Raw genomic sequence first — 22,549 nt, forward strand, 5'->3', positions numbered from 1 at the left:
ACGCGGCGGAGTAGTTCAAGACTCTGGAGTCGAAGAAGAGAATCTTTCGGAAGAACCGAGGTTTCCACCTGGACTCGCCGATCAGTCAGTAGTGGTCGACCAACGACAAGTAGGACAGCAACATCGTTCGCAAGGAGGGCGGCGTAACACCATACCAGATTTCGCTCCCGAACAACGTTCTACGCCACAGACGCGGCTTCGTCCAACGGATCCTACCTCTCAGCGTTACTCTACGTTCCCGGCATCCATGTTAAGACCGCAGTTTCCCCCTCGACCATCAGTGACCGGTCCAACGCTCACGGCAATGGAACCTGAACCAATTCCTGTCGAGGAGACCATATGTATCCTCAACCGAAGCCAGATGGCCGCCAGACAAGCAGTATCTAAGGACTTGCCTGAATTCTATGGAAACCCCGAGGACTGGCCACTTTTCTTCTCGATGTTCACCTCATCAACACAGATGTGTGGCTTTTCCAATGAAGAGAACATGCTTCGTCTACGTAAGTGCCTAAAAGGAAAGGCACTGGATGCTGTAAGATGTTGGTTGCTACATCCTTCCAACGTGTATGGTGTCCTTACAACACTGAAGATGCTCTACGGCAGTCCAGAAGCGATCGTTCAAGCAGCGATAAGGAAAATTCATTCAGAACCACCCCCGGAGATCGATCGTACAGAGAGTCTGGTCTACTTTGCGCTCACTGTCGAAAATTTAGTAGCAACGATAGAAGCCTGTGGGGTACAGGACTTCGTGTACAACGCCTCACTCAAGCTCGAGTTGGAACATCGATTACCGTCGATGCTGAAGCTGGACTGGGCGAAATACACTAGAGGCAATCCGGCCACAAATCTCGTGGACTTCAGTACCTGGTTATACTCCATGGCGGAGGATGCAAGCGCAGTCATGCAGACGTCCATCAACGCTCCACGAAGTCGAGTCAACAAGAAAGATGGATTCATCAACGTCCACACCGAAACTAGCAACGATCGATCCGGATTCTCTGCAGCTCCAGCTAAAGATACGCGTACCCAATCGAGAGATTCTCTAAAGGAATGCCTTGTATGCAAAGGTTCTTGTCCGTCACTTGCTAAGTGCAAAAGGTTCGTCGAGCTGAGCTACGAGTCGAAGTGGGCAGTAATACGGGAAGCGAAGCTGTGCCGTAAGTGTCTTCGCAAACACAACGGCACCTGCAGACAGCAAAGTAAATGTGGAGTTAGAGAATGTACCTACCTGCACCACCCTTTGCTTCACTCCGAGAGAACCGAAGCCTCCAGAAACGGCTCCCGGGTGGAAGCTGCTACGAACACCAGTTGTAACGTTCATCAAGCGCAGACAAACGACGTGCTATTCCGGATTGTTCCAGTTGTGCTCCACGGTCCGTCGAAGATGATTCAGACGTACGCTTTCATCGATGATGGGTCCGAGCTAACCCTCATGGAGCATTCTCTTGCACAGGAGCTTGGGTTACAAGGACCAAACAAAGCACTCTGTTTGAAATGGACAGGTGGTAGCAGAAGAATGGAGAACGAATCTCAAAAGGTAGAGGTGGTCATCTCTTCTGTGAGAAATACATCCCAAAAGTACAAACTGGCGGATGTTCGGACTATACATGAGCTGAAACTCCGGCCACAAACCCTGATAGCTTCGGAAATGCAGAGTCAGTATAGTCATCTCACTGGGATCCCCTTCGATTCCTACACTGAAGTAAGTCCGCGAATCCTGATTGGACTGGATAACGCGCAACTTGGGCATGCGCTCAAGAGTCGCGAAGGAAAACCATCCGAACCGATTCCCGTCAAAACCCGTCTAGGATGGATCGTGTACGGGAGCTGTTCGTCCAATCATCTCAGAAATCATGTAAACTACCACGCTGTACAAGCGTGCGAGTGCAACGAAGGTTCTGACGAAAGTCTCCATGCAGCAATGAAAAACTACTTCACTCTCGATAGCATGGGCATCTCTAAGCCTGACAAGTTACCGCTCTCCGTAGACGACCAGAGTGCTATGGAAATTCTGGAAGTGGTGACACTACCCAAGGACGGCCGCTATGAATCAGGCCTTCTTTGGAAGTATGACGCAGTGCGGCTTCCCGATAGTAAAGCTATGGCTCTCAGGAGATGGGAGTGTTTAGAGCGGCGGATGAAGAAGGACGAAGGATTGGCGGAGGCACTACGTGCAAAAATGGCCGAGTACGTCCAGAAAGGGTATGTCCGGAAACTGACCGGAGATGAACTGAGGCATCGTCAACCGCGTGAGTTGTATCTGCCAGTGTTTCCGGTCTATAATCCCAACAAACCAGGAAAATTGAGGTTGGTTTGGGATGCAGCAGCTACCGTCCAAGGAATCTCCTTGAACTCGGTTTTACTGAAAGGACCCGATCAATTGATGTCTCTACTGTTAGTCTTGATTCAGTTCCGGGAGTTTCGAGTCGCGGTATGCGGGGACCTACGAGAAATGTTCCACCAGGTGTTGATGAGGGAGGAAGACCAGCATTGCCTGCGATTCTACTGGAAGGAAGATGCGGAGGATGGTGCGCCGGATGTGTATGTTATGAAAGTGATGACATTTGGCGCCTGCTGTTCGCCTACGACAGCCCAGTATGTTAAAAATATCAATGCGAAACGATTCGAACACGAGTGCCCGCAAGTCGTCGATGCCATTGTGAGGAAGCATTATGTTGGCGACATGCTTGCCAGCGTCGAAACGGAGGAAGAAGCTGTAAAGCTGGCACAGGACGTGAAACGCATCCATGCCGCAGGAGGTTTCGAAATGCGAAATTGGCTGTCCAATTCATCGACCGTACTGGCGTCCCTGCAGGCGGCAGCGACTAACGAAAAGAACCTCAGTGCTGGAGAAGAAGGAAACGTCACCGAAAAGGTGTTAGGCCTTTGGTGGAATACGACTACGGACTGTTTCACTTTCAAGGTGTCTCCAAGGTACGACCAGGACCTGCTGTCCGGGGACCGTCGACCCACTAAACGTGAGGTGCTTCGAACGCTTATGATGATGTTCGACCCGCTTGGCTTCATTACGCACTTTCTCATGTACCTCCCGCATAATCAAAAACTATTTATGAAGTGGTTCATACTATAGAAATGATTTAAGTCGTGCCGTTACTTCTTGAGTTATCATTCATTTATACTTTTACTGTACGCTCTTATCGGTAACGTATGGTAAAACATTTTATGTTGTCAATACTACATATTCTTAAAATATGGTATACCATCCAACGATAAGTATTTATTTTCCCTTTGAGAAAACCCTCATTCAAAAAATGCTATAATATTCTAACTGAACTGTCACAGACATGGTTATGATACGGTATATAATCCAAATACTATCATTAATCATCCTCCATTAATCACAATAGATCGAAATTACACGCACACTGGGATCTACTGAATCCTAATATGATGATAAAATGATAAGTGGAATAATTTATGTACTTGTATTAGTGAACAAGTTTACCCTATTTTAGTTTTGCTCCAGTTGCTTCACGCCATGTTGATTTGAAAATCTAGAGTGTAAAACAAAAGTGTTTTACTTAATTCAATTATGTACAAATTGTTGTCTTCAATAAATTATGTTGTCTTCAGTATGAAGTGACTCCCGGGAAGATCAACCAAGGCTGGTGAATAAATGTACAAGGTAAAAAGCTATTCTATCATAAGCTTACATTTTTCTTACGCAAAATTGATCCTTTGCAGTTACTGTGAATTTCTTTACCGGAAGACCTCATCGGTGGCAGCTACTGCTGCTGGATGGCAACCGTGAGATATTCGGCACCCGTTTGGCGCTGTTCGGCGACTTCTTGGGACCTTACTCGTTTTTTTTTTGTGGTGGCCGTTTCAAGTTGAGTAAATAGTACTGAAAGTGCTTGCAGCTGATTGACGAGTGGCATGATGTGGTGGATTACGCAGTTGCGGCCGTGACCCGGTAATACCGGTGTGAAACCACTAGCGATGGTCCGTTAAGATCGGCACGGACCGAGTATACTTATGTTATGTTATGTTTTATACATCGTGTTCTGTGCACAATAGTGCCATTTGATATGTTATATGAAAATGAATTGCTATTGGTTGTTACGTTTAATGTAAAGCGGTAGTTTTTTTACTTTTGTTTTGTTTTATTGAAGGTGGATTTTTCTTAAGAATAAATTAGTTTTTACACAAAACTGAATCGTTAGCCTAAGGCTGAATTCGATCTCACATTTACTGTCAACATGGTACCACTATACTAGCAGTTCACTTAAATAATGGTATCATGCTGTCAGTAGTTGTAAGATTAAGGTCAGTCATAATCCCTGATCCAAGAAAAAGGAATAAATACGAACTATATGGAATATAGTAAGTGCTTATCGAATTTAATCGTTTGAATATAACACGAAAATACACCATAATGTTAAATTACCTAAATGAACTATTAACACAGTATAACGTTTACTTTCCTTTTTAAAACCAAATTTAATAATCCAAATATTCCAGAATGTTATGACATATAGTTCTATGATTTTAAAGTTGATTATACAAGAGCTATATGTCTTGTATTACACCTGAAATTTTGTTCTGAAATATCAACCTTATTGAATGGTAATTATACTTAACCGCCTTTATCCCATATAGTTGTTTTGCATAATACAATATATGGTATCCTAAGGACAATTTATGGTATTGTATGCTTATCATTTTTATACACGCTGACTAGAATCGTACATATATACTTATTTATGGTACATAATGATACTGTGAATCATCCCTTTATTGTTTACGATTATGCGGGCTGAAAGTACTGCTGCAGGAGATTTGGAGATCCTCGGTTGATTGGGACACCCCCATTGAAGAACCACAGTTCCAGAAGTGGCTGACATGGTTGAAGGTTCTGCCGGAGGTAACCAACGTCCAGATTCCACGGTGTTATAGAGCGTCTGTGTCACTAGGAAGCAACTGCAAAGTTCAAATGCACACGTTCGTTGACGCGAGTGAGAACGGCTTCGCAGCGGTAGTGTATCTCAGGTTCGAAGAAGGAGACGCAATCGAAACCGCGTTCGTGAGTGTAAAAACGAGAGTTGCCCCGTTGAAATTCCTTTCCATTCCCCGCTCCGAGCTTCAAGCCAGTGTCCTCGGAGTTCGCTTAGCGAAAAGCGTCGCCCAGTCACTATCCGTTAGGGTGTCAGAACGCCTTTTCTGGACAGACTCCAGAGACGTTCTATGCTGGCTGAACTCTGATCACAGAAGATACAGCCAGTTCGTAGCATTTCGGGTGAGCGAGATACTGGAAACGACTGATGTGAAGGTTTGGCGATGGGTTCCCACGAAGCTGAACGTGGCCGACGAAGGAACCAAATAGACTCACCGCCTCCAGCCGCTGGTTTCAAGGACCGGAATTCCTGAGGCAGTCTAAAGCAGAATGGCCGTCTGGCCTGCGATGTGGAATGACGGATGTGGAATGACGGATGTGGAATGACGGATGTGGAACTGCGTGCGCACTTATTAACGCACGTCTCCACGGCCGAATCAATTGTTGAAGCACAAAACTTCTCCAAGTGGACAACGATACTACGGAGTACAGCGTACGTGTTCCGGTACATATGCAACTCAAAGCAGATGGTCAAGACGAAACAGCGAACCGGTGGACCGTTGACGCAACAGGAATTATACAGGGCCGAGAACTTTCTCTATCGCCTCGCCCAGAGTTGCGAATACGTCGACGAGCTTGCGATCCTCGTCAGTAATCGCCGAATTGGATCGGAGAAGAAGTCGATTCCAAAGTGCAGCTCTATTGCCTACTTCCGTCCGTTTCTCGATGAATACGACGTGCTGAGAGTCCGTGGCCGTACCGCTGCCTGCCCGTTGATCGACTACGATGCAGTCAACCCTGTCATTCTTCCTCGTAACCACCATGTCACACGGCTGATAGTCTCTCACTACCACAGCAAATATCACCACCAAAACCACAACACAGTCCTCAACGAGATTCGCCAGCGATACAGGATTCCTCGCCTCAAGTCCGTATACTACACGATCCGGAAGCAATGCCAAAAATACATGAACGAAAGGGCAACTCCACAACCACCGACCATGAGTGATCTGCGGCCATCACGTCTGGCTGCGTACTCTCGTCCGTTCACGCATATGGGGGTGGATTATTTCGGGCCGATCATGGTATCCGCCAACCGTAAAACAGAGAAACGCTGGGTGTTGATAGCTACCTGCCTGACCATCCGCGCCATACACCTGCAAATTGCACACACTCTAAATACCGATTCCTGCATCATGGCTCTACGCAACGTCATAGGTAGGAGGGGTACACCGGCGGTCATCTATAGTGACCAAGGAACTAACTTTCGAGGCGCTAGTAAGGAGCTGAAGGCCGCTATGGAGAGTTTGGATCAGGAACGCTTGATGATCGAGTTCACGACTCCTCACACCAGCTGGAGTTTCAATCCACCAGCCTCCCCGCACATGGGTGGAGCGTGGGAACGTCTTATCCGTACAGTCAAACAGAACCTCGGGAAGATCCTGCCAGCCAGCACGCTCTCGTACGAAGTCCTTGAAAACCTGCTCATAGAAGTCGAAAACGTGGTTAACTCCCGACCGCTGACCAGCATTCCATTGGAAGACGACAAATCCCCGGTGCTCACACCGAACCACTTCTTGCTGGGATCGTCGAACGGTTTGAAGCCGTGGCTACCTTTCGACGACAGTCCTGCGGTACTCAGGAACTGTTGGCAACGCTCTCAGACCTTGGCCAACCAGTTCTGGAGACAATGGGTTCGAGATTATCTGCCGTCGATCACTCGCCGAACCAAATGGTTTGGCCCAGTGAAACCCATCGAAACCGACGACATCGTCGTCATCGTGGACCCGAACTTTCAGCGAAACTGCTGGTTAAAGGGACGCGTAATAGCAACAAAGCCAGGAGCCGACGGCCAAGTGAGGTGCGCAACCGTCCGGACCATTAGTGGTATCTATGAGCGTCCAGCCGTGAAGCTCGCCGTGCTAGACGTAGGCGTCTGCAAGCATACGCCTCAGGACGACCATCGGCGCATTCCGGGAGGGAGTGTTAATCCCGCCACGTCCAATGGCCCGACGAGCCCCAGCAGCCCCACCGCTACCACTGTGACGGACGCATACACCTCAACGCGACCACACCCGTGTGTTGGTCAGAGGATCGTCGATCGTATGAAAGTCAAGCGGTCGACGGGTAAAATATGAAAACAAGCCAGAACAATAGCTGAATCGAGGAAGTAAAAAGTAAATTTAATTCTACTCGCAAGTGGTGTTACCTTAATCTACCTAATTTATACTGTTAAACTTAAATACTATCACTATCTAACGTGGCGATTGAACTAGACTACAGTATCTTGATTAACTTATAATACTTTGAATACTAAGTTAAGAAAACCTTAACTTATAACCATAATATCTTGCTCTATGCAAACTAATTACTGCGGAACGAATCACCAAAAGAATTTGTAATTTTTTCCATTTCGATCAATCTGCCGGAATAAAATTCACGGATTCAAAAGATTCGTTTTTACCGCCCAACACCCCTGTATACAAATTTTCACGCCAATAGGTTCAGTAGTTTCCGAGTCTATAAGGGTCAGACAGACAGACAGACAGAAATTCATTTTTATATATATAGATAGATAGATAGATAGATAGATTATAATACTATCATTAGTAAAGCAAACAGAATGCTAGGCTTCATCAAAAGGTTCATTCATAATTTCAAAGACCCATACACCATTAAGTTATTATATACCACATATGTAAGGCCAATTCTGGAATACTGCCACCTAGTATGGAATCCATACATTTCCATACACGAAGAACGCATAGAATCTGTCCAAAAACAATTCCTTTTATATGCTTTACGTAAATTGAATTGGAATGCTTTTCCATTACCATCTTATGAAGCGCGATGCATGCTCATCAATATACAAACACTTAAGGAGCACCGCCAATTTGCAATGCTTTTCTTCATCAACGACATTATTTCAATGCGCATAGATTCAGCAGAAATTCTCGCACAATTAAACTTTTACACACCTTGTCGATATCTTAGAACACGGAATTTATTTTCAGAAAAATCGTACAGAACAAACTATGCAAAAAATAGCCCAATCAATCGAATGATGCGCCTATATAATTTGCATTGCGGAACTATTGACATCACTATGTCCAAGCAGCAAATAAAAACTAAGCTAAAACAGAATAGAATTCAGGCATAACATTTGATAACGGCACAAAAGCATTTGTAAACAAACATTTTTTTTTTTTTTTTTTTTAATAATTCGTTTATTTTTCCAGGCTCATTTGCTGTAGCTTTGCGGAGCCGATATTCATTGTTTAGATAACAAAATTACTTAAAACTAACGTTAGTAAAGCGGGGGCCGATTACTCGCGGCTATCTCGAGGTTAGGGGTAACAAATTGTAACAAATGGATGGCAGGGTAGGGATTGTGAACACAAGGTTTGGAGAGCAATGTGCTCTTGATCTCGAACTAGGCGACACTCTGATGAAAAAGACAAACATGGGGGTACACCGATGGGTAGCTAACAACTTGGGAGAACACAAGATGACACTAACTTCTAAATCCTCAAATCTATCCGTTTTAAAAACACATAAATTAAATTCAAATAGTCAAGGTCTCGGCTCGCCAAGACATCTCTAACGGGTATCGCGGGTTGTTTTCCTCGGGCCCTGAGGGATGTGGATAACTCAGATCTGGCAACACGGTGTAAGGTACACGACCAAACAACATGCTCGATATCGTGATAACCACTGCCACACGCACATAAATTGCAGCCTGAGAGCCCAATTCGATAGAAGTGCGAGTCTAACGAGCAGTGATTGGACATAAGCCTTGAAATAACGCGTATAAAGTCGCGGCTCATGTCCAACCCTTTGAACCATGGTTTGTTCGACACCTGTGGGAGAATAGAATGTAACCATCTTCCCAATTCACCATCATTCCATTTTTGTTGCCAACTGATGAGGACTTGCTGGCGAGCAATGGAGAAAAATTCGTTGAAGGCGATTTGTCGCTCAAAAATATCGCCTTCCATAGCGCCCACCTTAGCCAATGAGTCCGCTTTCTCATTACCCGGAATTGAGCAATGAGATGGGACCCAAGCTAAGGTGATAGTATAGGAGCAGTTAGATAAAGCACTCAGTTTAGATCGTATTTCAGGCAGGAAATACGAGGAGTGCTTCATCGGCCTCATTGAACGAATAGCCTCCAATGAGCTAAGACTATCCGTAAAAATGAAATAATGGTCAGAAGGTAGTGAGGCAATTCGCTCTACTGCGTAAAATATAGCTGCGAGTTCCGCAACGTATACGGAGCATGGTTTCTGCAGTTTATAGGAGGCGCTATGAAATTGATTAAATACACCAAATCCAGTGGAAGCATTTATGGTTGACCCATCTGTGAAAAATCTTTTATCGTTACTTACATGGTGGTACTTGATTGCAAAAATTGAGGGAACAACCATCGACCGATGGTGATCTGGTATTCCATGGATTTCTTGCATCATGGTCAGATCAAAATTTACAGAGGAACTATAGAAGGCTTGGAAGCAATCACGATTGGAGATTAATGAAGAAGGACCAACCTCCAGCGTCATGTACTCATAGTACAAACTCATGAATCTTGTTTGAGGATTTTGGTCGAGCAGCTTCTCAAAGTGTTCTATTACCAAAGGATTCAATACTTCACAACGGATGAGGAACCGGAAAGACAGCTCAGCGAAACGATCTGTCAGTGGGAGAACACCCGCGAGTACTTCGAGGCTCATCGTATGCGTCGAGTGCATACAGCCAAGCGCGATTCGGAGGCAACGGTATTGAACTCGTTGCAGCTTCAAGATATGTGTTTTCGCCGCGGATTGAAAGCAGAAGCTACCGTACTCTAGAACCGACAAGATGGTTGTTCGATACAACCTGATAAGATCTTCCGGGTGTGCTCCCCACCAAGTTCCGGTAATTGTACGAAGAAAATTGATTCTTTGTTGGCATTTTTGTTTTAGATACGCAATATGTTTTCCCCATGTGCATTTGGAATCGAACCAGACACCTAAATACTTGAAAGATATACTTTGAGTGATTGTTCTACCCTTTAGTTGAAGCTGTAACTGTGCAGGATGATGCTTCCTAGAAAAAACAACCAACTCAGTTTTCTCCGGAGAGAATTCGATACCCAGCTTCATAGCCCAAGTAGACAAATTGTCTAAGGTATCTTGCAATGGTCCTTGCAGGTCCGGTGCACTTGGCCCTATAACGGACACAACGCCGTCATCTGCAAGCTGCCTTAGCGAGCAATTTTCATCAAGACAACCATCAATGTCTTTAACGTAAAAATTATAAAGAAGGGGGCTTAAACATGAGCCCTGGGGGAGACCCATGTAACTAATTCGTGAAGTTGTCGAGTTTCCATGAGAAAAGCTCATATATTTCTCAGACAACAAGTTGCTCAAATAGTTGTTCATAATTGGTGAAAGCCCACTATCGTGGAGTTTATCCGAAAGGACATCGATACAAACAGAATCAAAAGCCCCCTTAATATCCAAGAAAACTGAACCCATTTGCTGTTTTTGCGCATAGGCCAGTTGAATTTCAGTTGAAAGCAACGCAAGACAGTCGCTCGTTCCTTTGCCTCTCCGAAATCCAAATTGCGTATCTGAAAGTAAACCATTCGACTCGACCCATTTGTCTAGACGAAAAAGAATCATTTTCTCCAACAATTTCCGTATACAGGACAGCATCGCGATGGGACGGTACGAGTTATAATCCGACGCGGGTTTACCGGGTTTTCGAATTGCGATAACTCTTACTTGCCTCCAATCATCCGGAACAATGTTGTGCTCCAGAAATTGATTGAATAAGTTCAACAAGCGTCTCTTCGCGACGTCTGGGAGATTTTTGAGCAAGTTGAACTTGATTCTATCCATTCCTGGAGCTGAGTTGTTACATGAGAGGAGAGCAAGTGAGAATTCCACCATCGAAAACGGAGAATCTATTTCGTTACTACCCGACGGACTATCACGAACGTTGGTTTGAACCGACACCGAATCCGGGCAAACTTTCTGCGCGAAGCTGAATATCCAACTGTCTGAGTACTCCTTGTCTTCGTTGACCGGTGATGACGCGTTGCGCATTCTCCTGCCGACATTCCAGAGTGTTCTCATCGAAGTCTCTCTCGACAAACCATCGACGAACCGACGCCAGTAACCGCGTTTTTTGGCTTTAATCAAGCTCTTAAAAGTTTTCTCGAGGTCGGTGTACCGCTCGAAATCCTCGACCTTACCGTGTTTGCGGAAGCGTTTAAACGCGGCGGACTTCTCGCTGTTCGCGTCGGTGCAATCCTTATCCCACCACGGAGTGAGAGGTCGTTTGCGAACGAAAACACCCGGAACGCGTTTCGTCTGTGCTTGAAGAGCGCAGTCAACGATAAGTCGCGATAAAAAGGAGTACTCATCCAGCGGAGGGAGTATGTCAACCAAATCAGTACCACCGAGAACCGCGGACGCAAATTTTTGCCAGTCGATGTTTTTCGTGAGGTCGTACGCGATGTCAACCGAGCGAGTGGAAGATGAACCATTGGTAATAGAAATTTTGATTGGCAAGTGGTCACTACCGTAGGGATCTTGAATTACTTTCCACGAGCAATCCAACGATAGTGAACTCGAACTGAGGGAGAGGTCTAATCTACTTTCTCTTGCTGGAGGTTTGGCCACTCGTGTTACTTCCCCAGTGTTTAGAATTGTCATATTGAAGTTATCGCAAAGGTCGTATATCAGGGTTGAGCGGTTGTCATCGTACAGTTCCCCCCAGCCTGTACCGTGGGAGTTAAAATCTCCTAATATCAACCGAGGCTCAGATAAAGCTGAGCAGATATCTGAGAGACCTTGGCGAGAAATCGCAGTTCTTGGAGGAAGATATACTGAGGCAATACTGAGGCTTTTACCTCGAATATTTACCTGACATGCGACAACTTCAATGCCTGTCACGGAAGGCAGATCGATTCTATGAAAGGAATGGAGCTTATGAATCCCGAGAAGCACCCCTCCATACGAATCTGCTCGATCAAGGCGAATAATGTTAAAATCGTGGAAAGGGAGATCGGTGTCTGAAGAAAGCCATGTTTCACAAAGAGCAAATGCATCACAAAGTGAGTTGTGAACTAAAAATTTGAATGTGTCAAGTTTCGGTATAAGACTTCTACAGTTCCACTGAAGAACAGAGATCATATCCCCGACCTCATTCGGAAAATTATCCATCAAAGGATATGATCGATGCAAGGAAGGACCACCTAGAAGCTAGTTGCTTCAAAAGAGTTTTCACGAATGGAAGCACTAAATTAATAATGTTCCGAGTTGAGTCAGAGACGTTGAATATATTGAAGATGCTCTCCACAATTTCAGAAAACGTGAACATGGCATCATGTTCTTGCTGATTATTCAGCTGTTTTTCTGGCTGAAAAACTGGGATATCTGGGGTTTTAGATGATCCCGGAAGTGGCGGAAAGTCCTTGTTAAAATTACAAGATTTAAATCCCGGTGGTGGGGGTTTCGGTACATTTCCGCTACCTCTTAAATTTGTCAAGGTAGGTTGGTAGTCCATACGAGAGGCCTTACGAGGTTTTTGGGTGACGTTTATTTTGGACCGCTTCCTCGTGTTGCCACTAAAGACAAAAGGACTACTCTCACCCACCTCTGAGTCAGAGCCCTGATCATCATCTGGCAGGAGGTGGAATGTGTTGTTGCTTTTTGGGGTGGTTTGGGAAGATGAAGCGGTCGTTTTTAAAATTTCTGCTAACGAGCGCTTAGAGCGAGCTTGCAAAGACCGCTTTAGTTTTTCTCCCTGCTGTTTGTACTTCGGGCAATCACTCAGAGCATGCGGAGCATCCTTACAGTAAACGCATTTTGGGGTAGCATGACAAGGACCCTCCATATGCTCCTCCCCACATTGATCGCACCGCGGTTTGTTGGAACAAAAGTCCGCGGTGTGACCTAGTTGTTTGCATTTCAAGCAATTCATTACCCTCGGTACAAACAAGCGTACAGGTAGTCGAACCTTCCCAATTGTGACGTAATCAGGTAATGCCGATCCTGAAAAGGTCACACGAAACGAATCTGAGAGGGTATACTTTTTTTTTGTGCCTATGTGCGACACTGACTGCAGTTGAATGCAGTCCAGTATCTTGACTTTCGGGAGGGCACGGTTTTTGAAAATGCCGAAAGATTCGACTTGCAGGAAATCATCACAAGTCAGACTCGATTCGGTGACCACTCCTTCAATTTCTACGTCACAACTGGGGACGTAGACTCGATATTCGATCGAAAAAAGCTCACAGGCAACAATCCGGTTTGCCTGTTTCAGGTCATCAACGGTAACGCGCAGTTTGTTTGACGTTACCTTAAAGATATCGGTTACGGCCGAAAAATGTTTTGTCAGATCCTTCGAAATCCGAGAAATATTCAAAGGTTTTTGTTTGGGCCGGAAAAAAACAACCCACGGACCTTTTGAGTCGCTTGGGTAAGCTTTATGGCGGGGGGTCGCAGAAATTTTTAAGGGAACGGTTGGAGTAGGGGGAACAGGTGGACGAGGGGGCGATGGTGGAGAAGGGGGGGCAGGGGGTGAAGGAGGTTGTTGTTTAGACGTCACCTTTGGGTAAGCTCCAGTGCTCGTTTTGGGGTCCGAAGTAGAATCCCCTGAGGTATCCATTTCCTCTTCAGTGAGAAGCAGATTTTCGAATGATGGAGATTTAACAGACTCATCATCGGAGATATCTGCTAGCGAAATACCCCCGCCATCATTGGTTTCATCCATTGCGGGGTCTTAAGTACCTCCGCAACAGATTTCGACATAAAAAAGGAAATATATATATATATATATATTTATATATATATATATATATATATATATATATATGCGTTGAGAAAAAAAAATAATAAATAAAAAAAAAAAAATAAATAAGAAAAAAAATAAACTTATCCAAAAAATATAACGGTAAAAATAATACTTAATCCAACAAAGCAAAAAAAAAAAAAACTTTAAAATGGAAAAAAATAATGCCAGGAAAGTTAATCAACACTATAGGGAGATTAATCAGTTTGCAAAAAAAAACAGTAAATGAAAAAAAAGAGAAAAAAAAAATGAAAATTTTTTCAGGAAAAAACAAAAAGGTGTCAGAAAAGTTAATCAACACTGTATGGAGATTAATCAGGTTGCGGAGAACGGAAGATAACCGTTTGTTACTTAACTCTCCACACAAGCGCACGGAGTGTGGCTGATGACGATGATCTATCCTGATGTGAGAATGATGGTGATGATCGTTCTATTGTTGCCCTCGAGTGTTTGCAACAAAGCACCGGCTGGCTCGCCGGCTGGTGAACTCGATGACCTTGAGTTTGCCGTTTCGTGATGCGATGAAACTTGTTGGTTAGAGATGTACAGCTCATCTGCCGGACTCGGCCGGAAATGACTGCTTCCTTTCTCGAACGATTGAGCGGCAATTACAATTCCGCGATGCTCACTGCACTGTTGTATACTACAACACCACTCAGTATGAAAGCGGATTGAAAAAAAAACCTCAATAGAGGAAAAAAAACTAGTACCGATTACGGAGTGCAAGCAATACTTGACCGAAACAGTCGAGCGTTCGATGTGGAATGAAAACAAACATTCTAAGGCCCTTTACACGCGAACTAAAGTACGCCCACGCAAACCAATACCACTTTCGGAAAGGTGATAGTTGCCCCTATGCGATGATGTTGTTGGTTTGCGTAGGCGTACTTTGGTTCGCGTGTAAAGGGCCTTAGAAGGTTTGTTTACAAATGCTTTTGTGCCGTTATCAAATGTTATGCCTGAATTAATGCATAGTATGTAAGCAAAAATTGTAATAATCATTGTATGTAGTCTACACTGGCTTGACGAAATGGAAATAAAAAAAAATTAACTCTACCTTTATCAAATGGATTATGGTATCATAAGCACACTTCCAGATTCAAAAACTGTTATTTTCAAATCTGGCATGTAGGGTTTTTGATCTAATTTCCGTCCTACTAAGCACAACCCGCGCTTTACCTCTCTTTTCTGAACGAGTTTAAACAAAAAATGGAATATTTCTGTCAAAGATGACTTGCAAATTTATTCACCTTTCCATACGTATCGTTGGATTTGATAAAAAGTCACAAATTGTTGAGATATTGTCTAAAATCTAACACTGCTTCTTGATTCTCAATTCGTCCTACGAGTTTAAATTCCGTCCTAACGCATTGAAACGCCATTAGATTTTCTTCGTCCTACGGATAAACGTAGAAAAAGAGGATTCGCTAGGAGCGCTTCTTTTGTTTTGAGAACAATGAGCGTAAATATTCATACAATGCGCTCTAACAGGATTTATGTTGTAGCTAATGAACTAACGCATCGGAACAAACTTATTATTGATTAAAGCACGGTGAAATCATTGATATTATTGATCTTTTCTGATAGATAGAACGGAAATGGGCGATTACGACGAAGTAGCGCTCTACCCTATATAGTTTTGAAATTTATTCATCTGTATTAAATCGATTTTAATGGACATTTCTTACCAATTTTGTTTCGATTCTTTCATTGATTCATCTGCTGGCAGCCCTTACTACTTCCATTTTTATATTCTTTCATTTTTTTCCTTGTCTTCATCTATCATCTACAATTATCATCTGAAATATATATTATTTTAATATAATTGTGCATAACATTAATTTATATTCTTTTTATTCAATAACCCGTCATTTTTTGCATGCGTTTGATTTGATTTTTAACAACAACCTGTTAACTTTTTAATCCTCTACATCTGTTTCAGATTCTTCCTCACTACCTAATACTTTATAAATTTCTTCTGCCTTCCTTTTCAACTTATCCCTATCCCTAGCTAATGTTATCCACTCTTCTTCTGTTGTATTTATTAATTTACTTTTATCTTCTTTTAAACAATCATTCCATGTCTTGGCTGGTCTACCTTCAGTATTTTCTTTCATTTTCTGTGCTACCTTCAATGGATGTCCTTCAGGTCTTCTTTAAATGTGACCCCAATAATTTATTCTCATCACCCTGATTTTTCTTTACTGCTGTCTTTCCATCTAAAAGCTTTGACACTGTTAATCTACCTTTTGGCCTATCTCTACAATATTGCAACATTTCCTTTAATATCTGCATCTCGTATTTGCTGATTGATTTCCTATTTCTTTTAATTAATGTGGCAGCCTTAAGTCCGTACGTGTTTGTGGGTGATATAACTGTCTTATACATTAATTTAGCTAATTTCCACGGTGGTTTATACCTTCTTAATAATTCTATCATAAATTTACTACTACCTATTGCTTGTTTACATCTTTTTCTTGTCGTTTGTGGCCTATCTAGTGTTTTTGTCAAGTATGTACCTAGATATTTCATATTATTAACTACCTCTAGCTCTTCTCTATCTGTTTTTGGTTCCCTTATCATAATTTTACTTTTTGCATTATTTATTTCTAACCCTATTTTACCTAACTCTTCCTTAAGTATTTTAATTACATTTTCTATTTCTTTTATATTTTCTGCTATTATTAATACATCATCTGCAAACACTACTATTACTGGTAAACTACCATTATTATCCTCTAAAATATTAGCCTTATGATACTTTTTCTTTAATTCCCTAAGCACTTTTTGTATAATAAGGTGATAATGCATACTGCAACTAGGTAGTGGTCCGAATATATGTTCGCACTGCGGTACGTGCGGACGTTGATAATGTCGGAGAAGAATTTCCCGTCGATAAAAACGTGATCAATTTGGTTTTCTGTGTGTTGGTCAGGTGATCTACAGGTGGCTTTGTGGATATCCTTGCGGGGGAAAAATGTACTTCGAACTACCATACCCCGAGAGGCTGCAAAGTTCACGCATCGTTGGCCGTTGTCGTTCGATACGGCATGCAGGCTGTTTGGCCCGATTGCCGGTCTATACATTGCCTCCCGTCCTACCTGAGCGTTCATGTTGCCGATGACGATTTTGACATCCCGTTGCGAACAACCGTCGTACACCTGCTCCAGCTGCGCATAGAACGCTTCTTTCTCGTCGTCGGGTCTCTCTTCGTGTGGGCACGGCACGTTGATGATACTGTAGCTGAAGAAACGGCCCTTAATCCTCAACTTGCACATCGTTGATCTACTGCCAACCAATCACGCTTTGGCGCATCTTACCCAGCACTACAAAGCCGGTTCCCAGCTCGTTGGTGGTGCCACAGTTCTGGTAGAAAGTAGTCGCTCGATGCCCGCTTTTCCATACCTTTTGTCCCGTCGAGCAAAGTTCCTGCAGTGCTACGACTTCGAAGTTGCGTGGTTGAAGTTCGTCATAGATTAACCTATCGCAAACCGGGAAGCCGAGCGATTTGCAGTTCCATGTTCCGAGTTTCCAATCGTAGTCCTTATTTCGTCGCGTAGGTCTGTACCGATTGTTCCAATCCGTATTTCTTTCGTCAGTATTTGCAACTTTGTTTTTTTTTTCAGGGCGGCTTGTTGGGCCTGCCCCAACCCCCTGTCTCGCCGGGGGACCATCGTGCACAGCTCTGTTTAGAGTCCCACGCTGGCACTAGGACGGTTATCAGCCGCTCCTAACATGGAGAACAGACGCCGTTTTGAGCCGCACTTCCATGATGAACAGACGCTCAGGTTTGGTGAAGCATTTCCTCTATCACTTTTTTTTTTTTTTTTTTTTAATCTTTATTTTAGAGATTTTTAGCCTGAGGCTAGTTCATCTCTTTTCCTCTATCACTGTACTATGGTTACCGCGCCAGTGTTCGCGTCGCACCTCTTCACTTTGCTATTGCCGGACTGGCAACATTGCCCAGGCTACGCCTCCCAGCTGTGTCCATGTTTCAGCTAGTAGCCTTTTGTTATCATATGACTCGAGAAGGCGTGCAGTAGGAACTTGTGAGGACCAGGGCTAGGTATTCCGCTCCTTCCAGGTTGTCAACTCACCATTTTGTAGCCCAAGGCTCTCCTTGCATTACACGCATTTTGGAGGAGCACTGCAAGGACTCTCTTGATGCTGCTCGCAGCGTGGTTTGTTCGAGCAGTAGTCCGATGTGTGACCAAGTTGTTTGCATTTCGAGCAGTTCATTACCCGATGTACAAACAGACGTACAGGCAGCCGAACCTTGCCAATAGCGACGTAGTGAGGTAATGCTGAACCCGAAAAGGTTACACGAAACGAGTTTGACAAGGAAGAGCACGGTTTTAAAGACCTAAGAAATTACTAGTCAAACTTGCTTCGGTGACCACTCCTTCAATTTCTAGTGGGTATGTAGACTCGGTATTCCAATGAAAAAAGCTCGCACGCAATAATTTGGTTAGCCTGCTTCCGGTCATCAACGGTAACGCGCAGTTTTATTGGTGTCACCTTAAAAATATCGGTAATGGCCGAAAAATGTGTTCTTAGATCTTCAGATATGCTCGGAATGTTCAAAGGTTTTTGTTTGGGCCGGAAAAAACAACCCATGGGCCTTTCGAGGCTTCTGGGTAAAGGCCCAAGCGCAATGACTGCGGAAGCGGAACGGCAGCGGCAGCGGAAAAGCCCGATCTGAGTAAGCCTACTTGTCGGATTGAAAACTAGTTAGAATCAAATCGACTTCGGTTAGGCATATTGATGTCATTTGTGACAACTGTCAAACTTTCCGTTTCCGTTCCGTTTCCGCCCACATTGCGTTTAGGCCTTAAGCCTTTAGGCGGGGGAGCGCAGAGATTTTCGGGGGCAATGGTGTGGGGGTGCAGGTGGGCGAGGAGGAGATGGTGTGGGAGAGGGCTGTGGGCGATAACTTTTCTTGGGATATGCTCCAGTATTTTTGTTGGAGAGCGAGTCCGTCAAGGGTATCCATTTAAACAACGTCCTCGAGACTTTCGTGTGAGGGGGAATTAAGAGTTTCGTCGTCTGAGATGGAAAACGACCATCCCCCGCCTTTATCATTTTCATCCATCGACGACTTTTCCACGTTAAGAATGGGCATCTCCCTTCGCACTGCCTCGAACCTTGGACAGCCGAAGACCACATGCTCCGGCGATAGAGGAATGAAGGTACTTCCTGAAAAAACCATGAATAGACATAAACTGGAACCTCTCCATGCTTCCTGTTCACCAAGGCCGAAATAATCGGAATTACCCGATGAGTCTATCTACCGTTCTCTGCCGAGGCCCGTTCCTGTCCACTTGGCCATCGACTCCACTCTTAACAATTTTCGTACACCTCTGGTTCTCTCCACCTGTAGTACTCACTATACTCCGCCAGGGCGATGCCGATAGCAACTATTCCAGCGATAACGCATACTACTTCCGATGAAATGGTACCATACGCACTCACGACTCGCATGGTTATGAGCCGGAACGTACTACTTAGTTTCCTTTGGTTCTGTTTTGTTTTCACCGCTGCAACCCAGGCTGGACCTCCGTACCTCAGTTTCAACGACGACATACTGACCAGAAGACGCCTCTTGTTACTTTGTTACTGCTTCGACCAGTCGTCAAGCGGTGGCACGATGGCGTTTTTGCCAAAAAAAAAAGCATAGGAACATACACATACATCCAAAATAATGTTGAACAACTCTGTTCAACATTATTTTGGATGTATGTGTATGTTCCTCTGCTTTTTTTTTTGGCAAAAACGCCATCGTGCCACCGCTTGACGACTGGGCGCACTGTCGCTGTGACACGGTGTAAGAGATTCTTACCGCACTAAAACCTCCTTGGACGCCTTGCCCTTTGCCCCCGGAACCACTTGTCGTATTACTTCGGAGGGGGCCGTGCATTACGCACGGGTGTGTGTGTATGTGTGTGTGTGTGTGTGTGTGTGTGTGTGTTTGTGTGTGTGTATGTGTGTGTGTGTGTGTGTGTGTGTGTGTGTGTGTGTGTGTGTGTGTGTGTGTGTGTGTGTGTGTGTGTGTGTGTGTGTGTGTGTGTGGTGGGGGGGGGGGGGGTGAATGGAGACTTGCTACGAATATTTCTCATTATTTTTTCACTTCTACCCTATCTGCTTTCATCAATTTAAAAATAATGACCTAGTGGTTTTCAAATAAATACAGATTAACACCAACAATCATAAGTTTACAAAGGTAAATTAAAGTCACAAACACCGCTAAGTTCTCGATTTTGAATCGTCAAAAGCAGATAAAACCTATTTAAAAAATAATCGATCTGTAATAATATTCATTTTAATCAGGGCATATACGACCATGAGCTAGAACGTAACCTTCGATTTGATGAGGAGCTGGTCGTTCCGATAATTGAGAATACGCCGTTGGAAAGCGATTTAGAAGAGCGTATGGAAAATGCAATGAAAGAATATCCTGGCACATCGGCAATCCTTGTAAGGCGTCATGGAGTCTATGTTTGGGGTCATAATTGGCAAAAAGCAAAGGCAATGTAAGTTTAGTTGTAGTGTATCACCTTGATTTAAAAAATAATAATAAAAATATTCTGATTTAAGGGCGGAGTGCTATGACTATTTGTTTTCACTAGCCGTGGAAATGAAGAAACTAGGTCTTGATCCAAATGATGTTCCAAAATACTACAGAAATAGCAAGTAAAATATCGACAACGAGCAACGAAGTTTTTTCACTCAAAAACCTGCATGAGACCAATTAGTAGAACATAATGCTTTTGATCCTTCCCGAATAGTGGAAATTGTTGAATTTATACTATATTAAACCAGGTTTAACTGATAGAGATATATAATACCACTTGCAATAAACGAAAAAGTAACAATAAATGCGCTACATTCGATGAAGAATTTTTGAAAGAAAATACATATTCTAATTCTCAAGTATAAAATAGAAATGTAATTTTTAAGGGATTTCGGGTGTTTTAAATTTACAACATAAAGGCACATCATGTATTGTAATATGCGTTATTATTTGCTGTGATTAGAAATTGGTGAATATAGTTAAAATTATCATGAACATAATCATGCTCGCTAAAATAAGTATGCAATACATTTTCTTGTTTTTTCTTTGGTATTTCTCAGCCTTTTGAAGCTGTTTGTATCCCTCAAAAACCTTGGTTTGAGTTGATTCTATATTATAGTCAATTCTGTCTAATATTGTACCTTGCTCCTGTACTAAATGCGAAAGATCTTTAAAAACCGTATTCAAATCAACAATAGAATTTACTATTTTCGATACTTCCTGCTCTCGACTTTGAATCATTTTGGTATTTCCAGCTTCAATGAGCATTAGTTGTTTTTGATTTATACTCATACCTGACGCGGGTAGTTGAAAATAGTCATCCAGTTTTTCATCATCGTTATCATAGGGATTGCCCTTCGATGATGATAATGATACGTTCATATTGAGAAAGTTGTCGAAGGTATCCACAGAATTATTACCGATTGAATCAACGTTTGTTGAAATATTCTCAAAAAACACCTTAGATTTTTGTTCCATATTGTTTTGCTCGTCCATGTATGCCGTCTGGCTCCGTTGAAACCGTTCAGTCGCATACTGTAACGATATCAATAATTTTCTTTCTACATTTTGCAGCAAGATACTTTCAAGACGATTCTGACCTGTAAATAAATTTGAACTATTAAACCATTTTTAATGTGTAGGGTCAGCTGTATCATCTAAGAGCCAGCAGTTAGAAACGATAAAAATACAGCACTAAATAACAGCTACTCTTATAATTTAGAATGCTTTCTAATCGATTTTTGTTTCATAAATTAAAAAATTTTCAGCTCAAACCGCTTTAAGTAATGACAATTGTTGCCGACACTTTCAGTTATGAATAAAAGGGTTGGTTGGTGGTTGCTACCCAAGGTGGTATTTTCCATTAAAAATTGTCACTTTCCTGCCTGATTTTTTCTAAAGGAGTATGCGTATGTGTTTTATTGTCTTTTCAAGATACAGTATCCCCCCGCTAATCCGACAAATTTGTGGCAAATCAATGTTATAAACCTTTTACCTTACAATGTAAGTTTACTTTAGATAAATGAAAATCAACATACATATGACCGATTTTACATGAGTTTGAATGTTTACTTCTCATTTTTGAAGAACGCTTGGACTTTTCTCTTGATTATGCATAACTTTCTTCTTAACTTTTCGTTGTGCTGCAAGACCCAATTTTCTTGAAGCAGTCAACAGAGCTTGCTTCTCTTCCATCTTTCTTAAGGTACTCTAAGGAAGCATTAGCGTGAAACTTTAAAGGTACACATGTCAGCTTCCACAAAACATACAAATTTGAAATTGCTACTCCTTGTTTGCTGTGCTACTACAAACAGAGAGTAGCAATTTCAAATTTGTATGTTTTGTGGAAGCTGACATTTGTGCCTTTAAAGTTTCACGCTAAGGCTTCCTTAGAGTATCACCTTAAGATGCTGTTTAATTATTGCCCAGTTTGGGGGATTTTGGAATTTTTCGACAAAATCGACTTTTTCCTTCTTGAGCACCTCCTGGCCCACAAAAATAAAAGTTCTAATTTTCCACGGGACAACCTCTAGATTTGTGCTTTTAGGTGAGAAACTCATTAT

General features: G+C 43.0%; 3 protein-coding genes across 3 annotated transcripts in view; 2 read left to right on the forward strand and 1 right to left on the reverse strand.

Moving 5' to 3' along the window:
* The window catches only part of LOC135715093 (uncharacterized), a 6,947-nt gene extending 1,646 nt beyond the window's left edge, over window positions 1-5,301 (forward strand). The window contains exons 1-2 of the mRNA XM_065238504.1: window positions 1-3,646; window positions 3,706-5,301. The exon at window positions 1-3,646 is cut by the window's left edge and continues 1,646 nt beyond it. Coding sequence (XP_065094576.1) covers window positions 1-3,091 — 3,091 coding nt within the window. The 3' untranslated portion in view covers window positions 3,092-3,646; window positions 3,706-5,301. The remainder of the gene's footprint in view (window positions 3,647-3,705) is intronic.
* Window positions 5,302-5,457: 156 nt separating this feature from the next.
* On the forward strand, window positions 5,458-7,212 carry LOC135715091 (uncharacterized). The gene has a single exon (XM_065238502.1). The coding sequence runs from the start codon at window positions 5,458-5,460 to the stop codon at window positions 7,210-7,212; it is 1,755 nt and encodes a 584-aa protein (XP_065094574.1).
* A 13,688-nt stretch (window positions 7,213-20,900) lies between these two features.
* Syx16 (syntaxin 16) overlaps window positions 20,901-22,549 on the reverse strand; it is a 54,206-nt gene continuing 52,557 nt past the window's right edge. Inside the window, exon 5 of the mRNA XM_065238503.1 lies at window positions 20,901-21,586. Within this exon, the coding sequence (XP_065094575.1) occupies window positions 20,946-21,586 (641 nt within the window). The 3' untranslated portion in view covers window positions 20,901-20,945. The remainder of the gene's footprint in view (window positions 21,587-22,549) is intronic.

The sequence above is a fragment of the Ochlerotatus camptorhynchus genome, unplaced genomic scaffold (assembly GCF_037179485.1).
Source record: "Ochlerotatus camptorhynchus isolate MF236.1 unplaced genomic scaffold, CSIRO-AGI_Acam_v1.1 ptg000802l, whole genome shotgun sequence".
NCBI lineage: Eukaryota > Metazoa > Arthropoda > Insecta > Diptera > Culicidae > Ochlerotatus > Ochlerotatus camptorhynchus.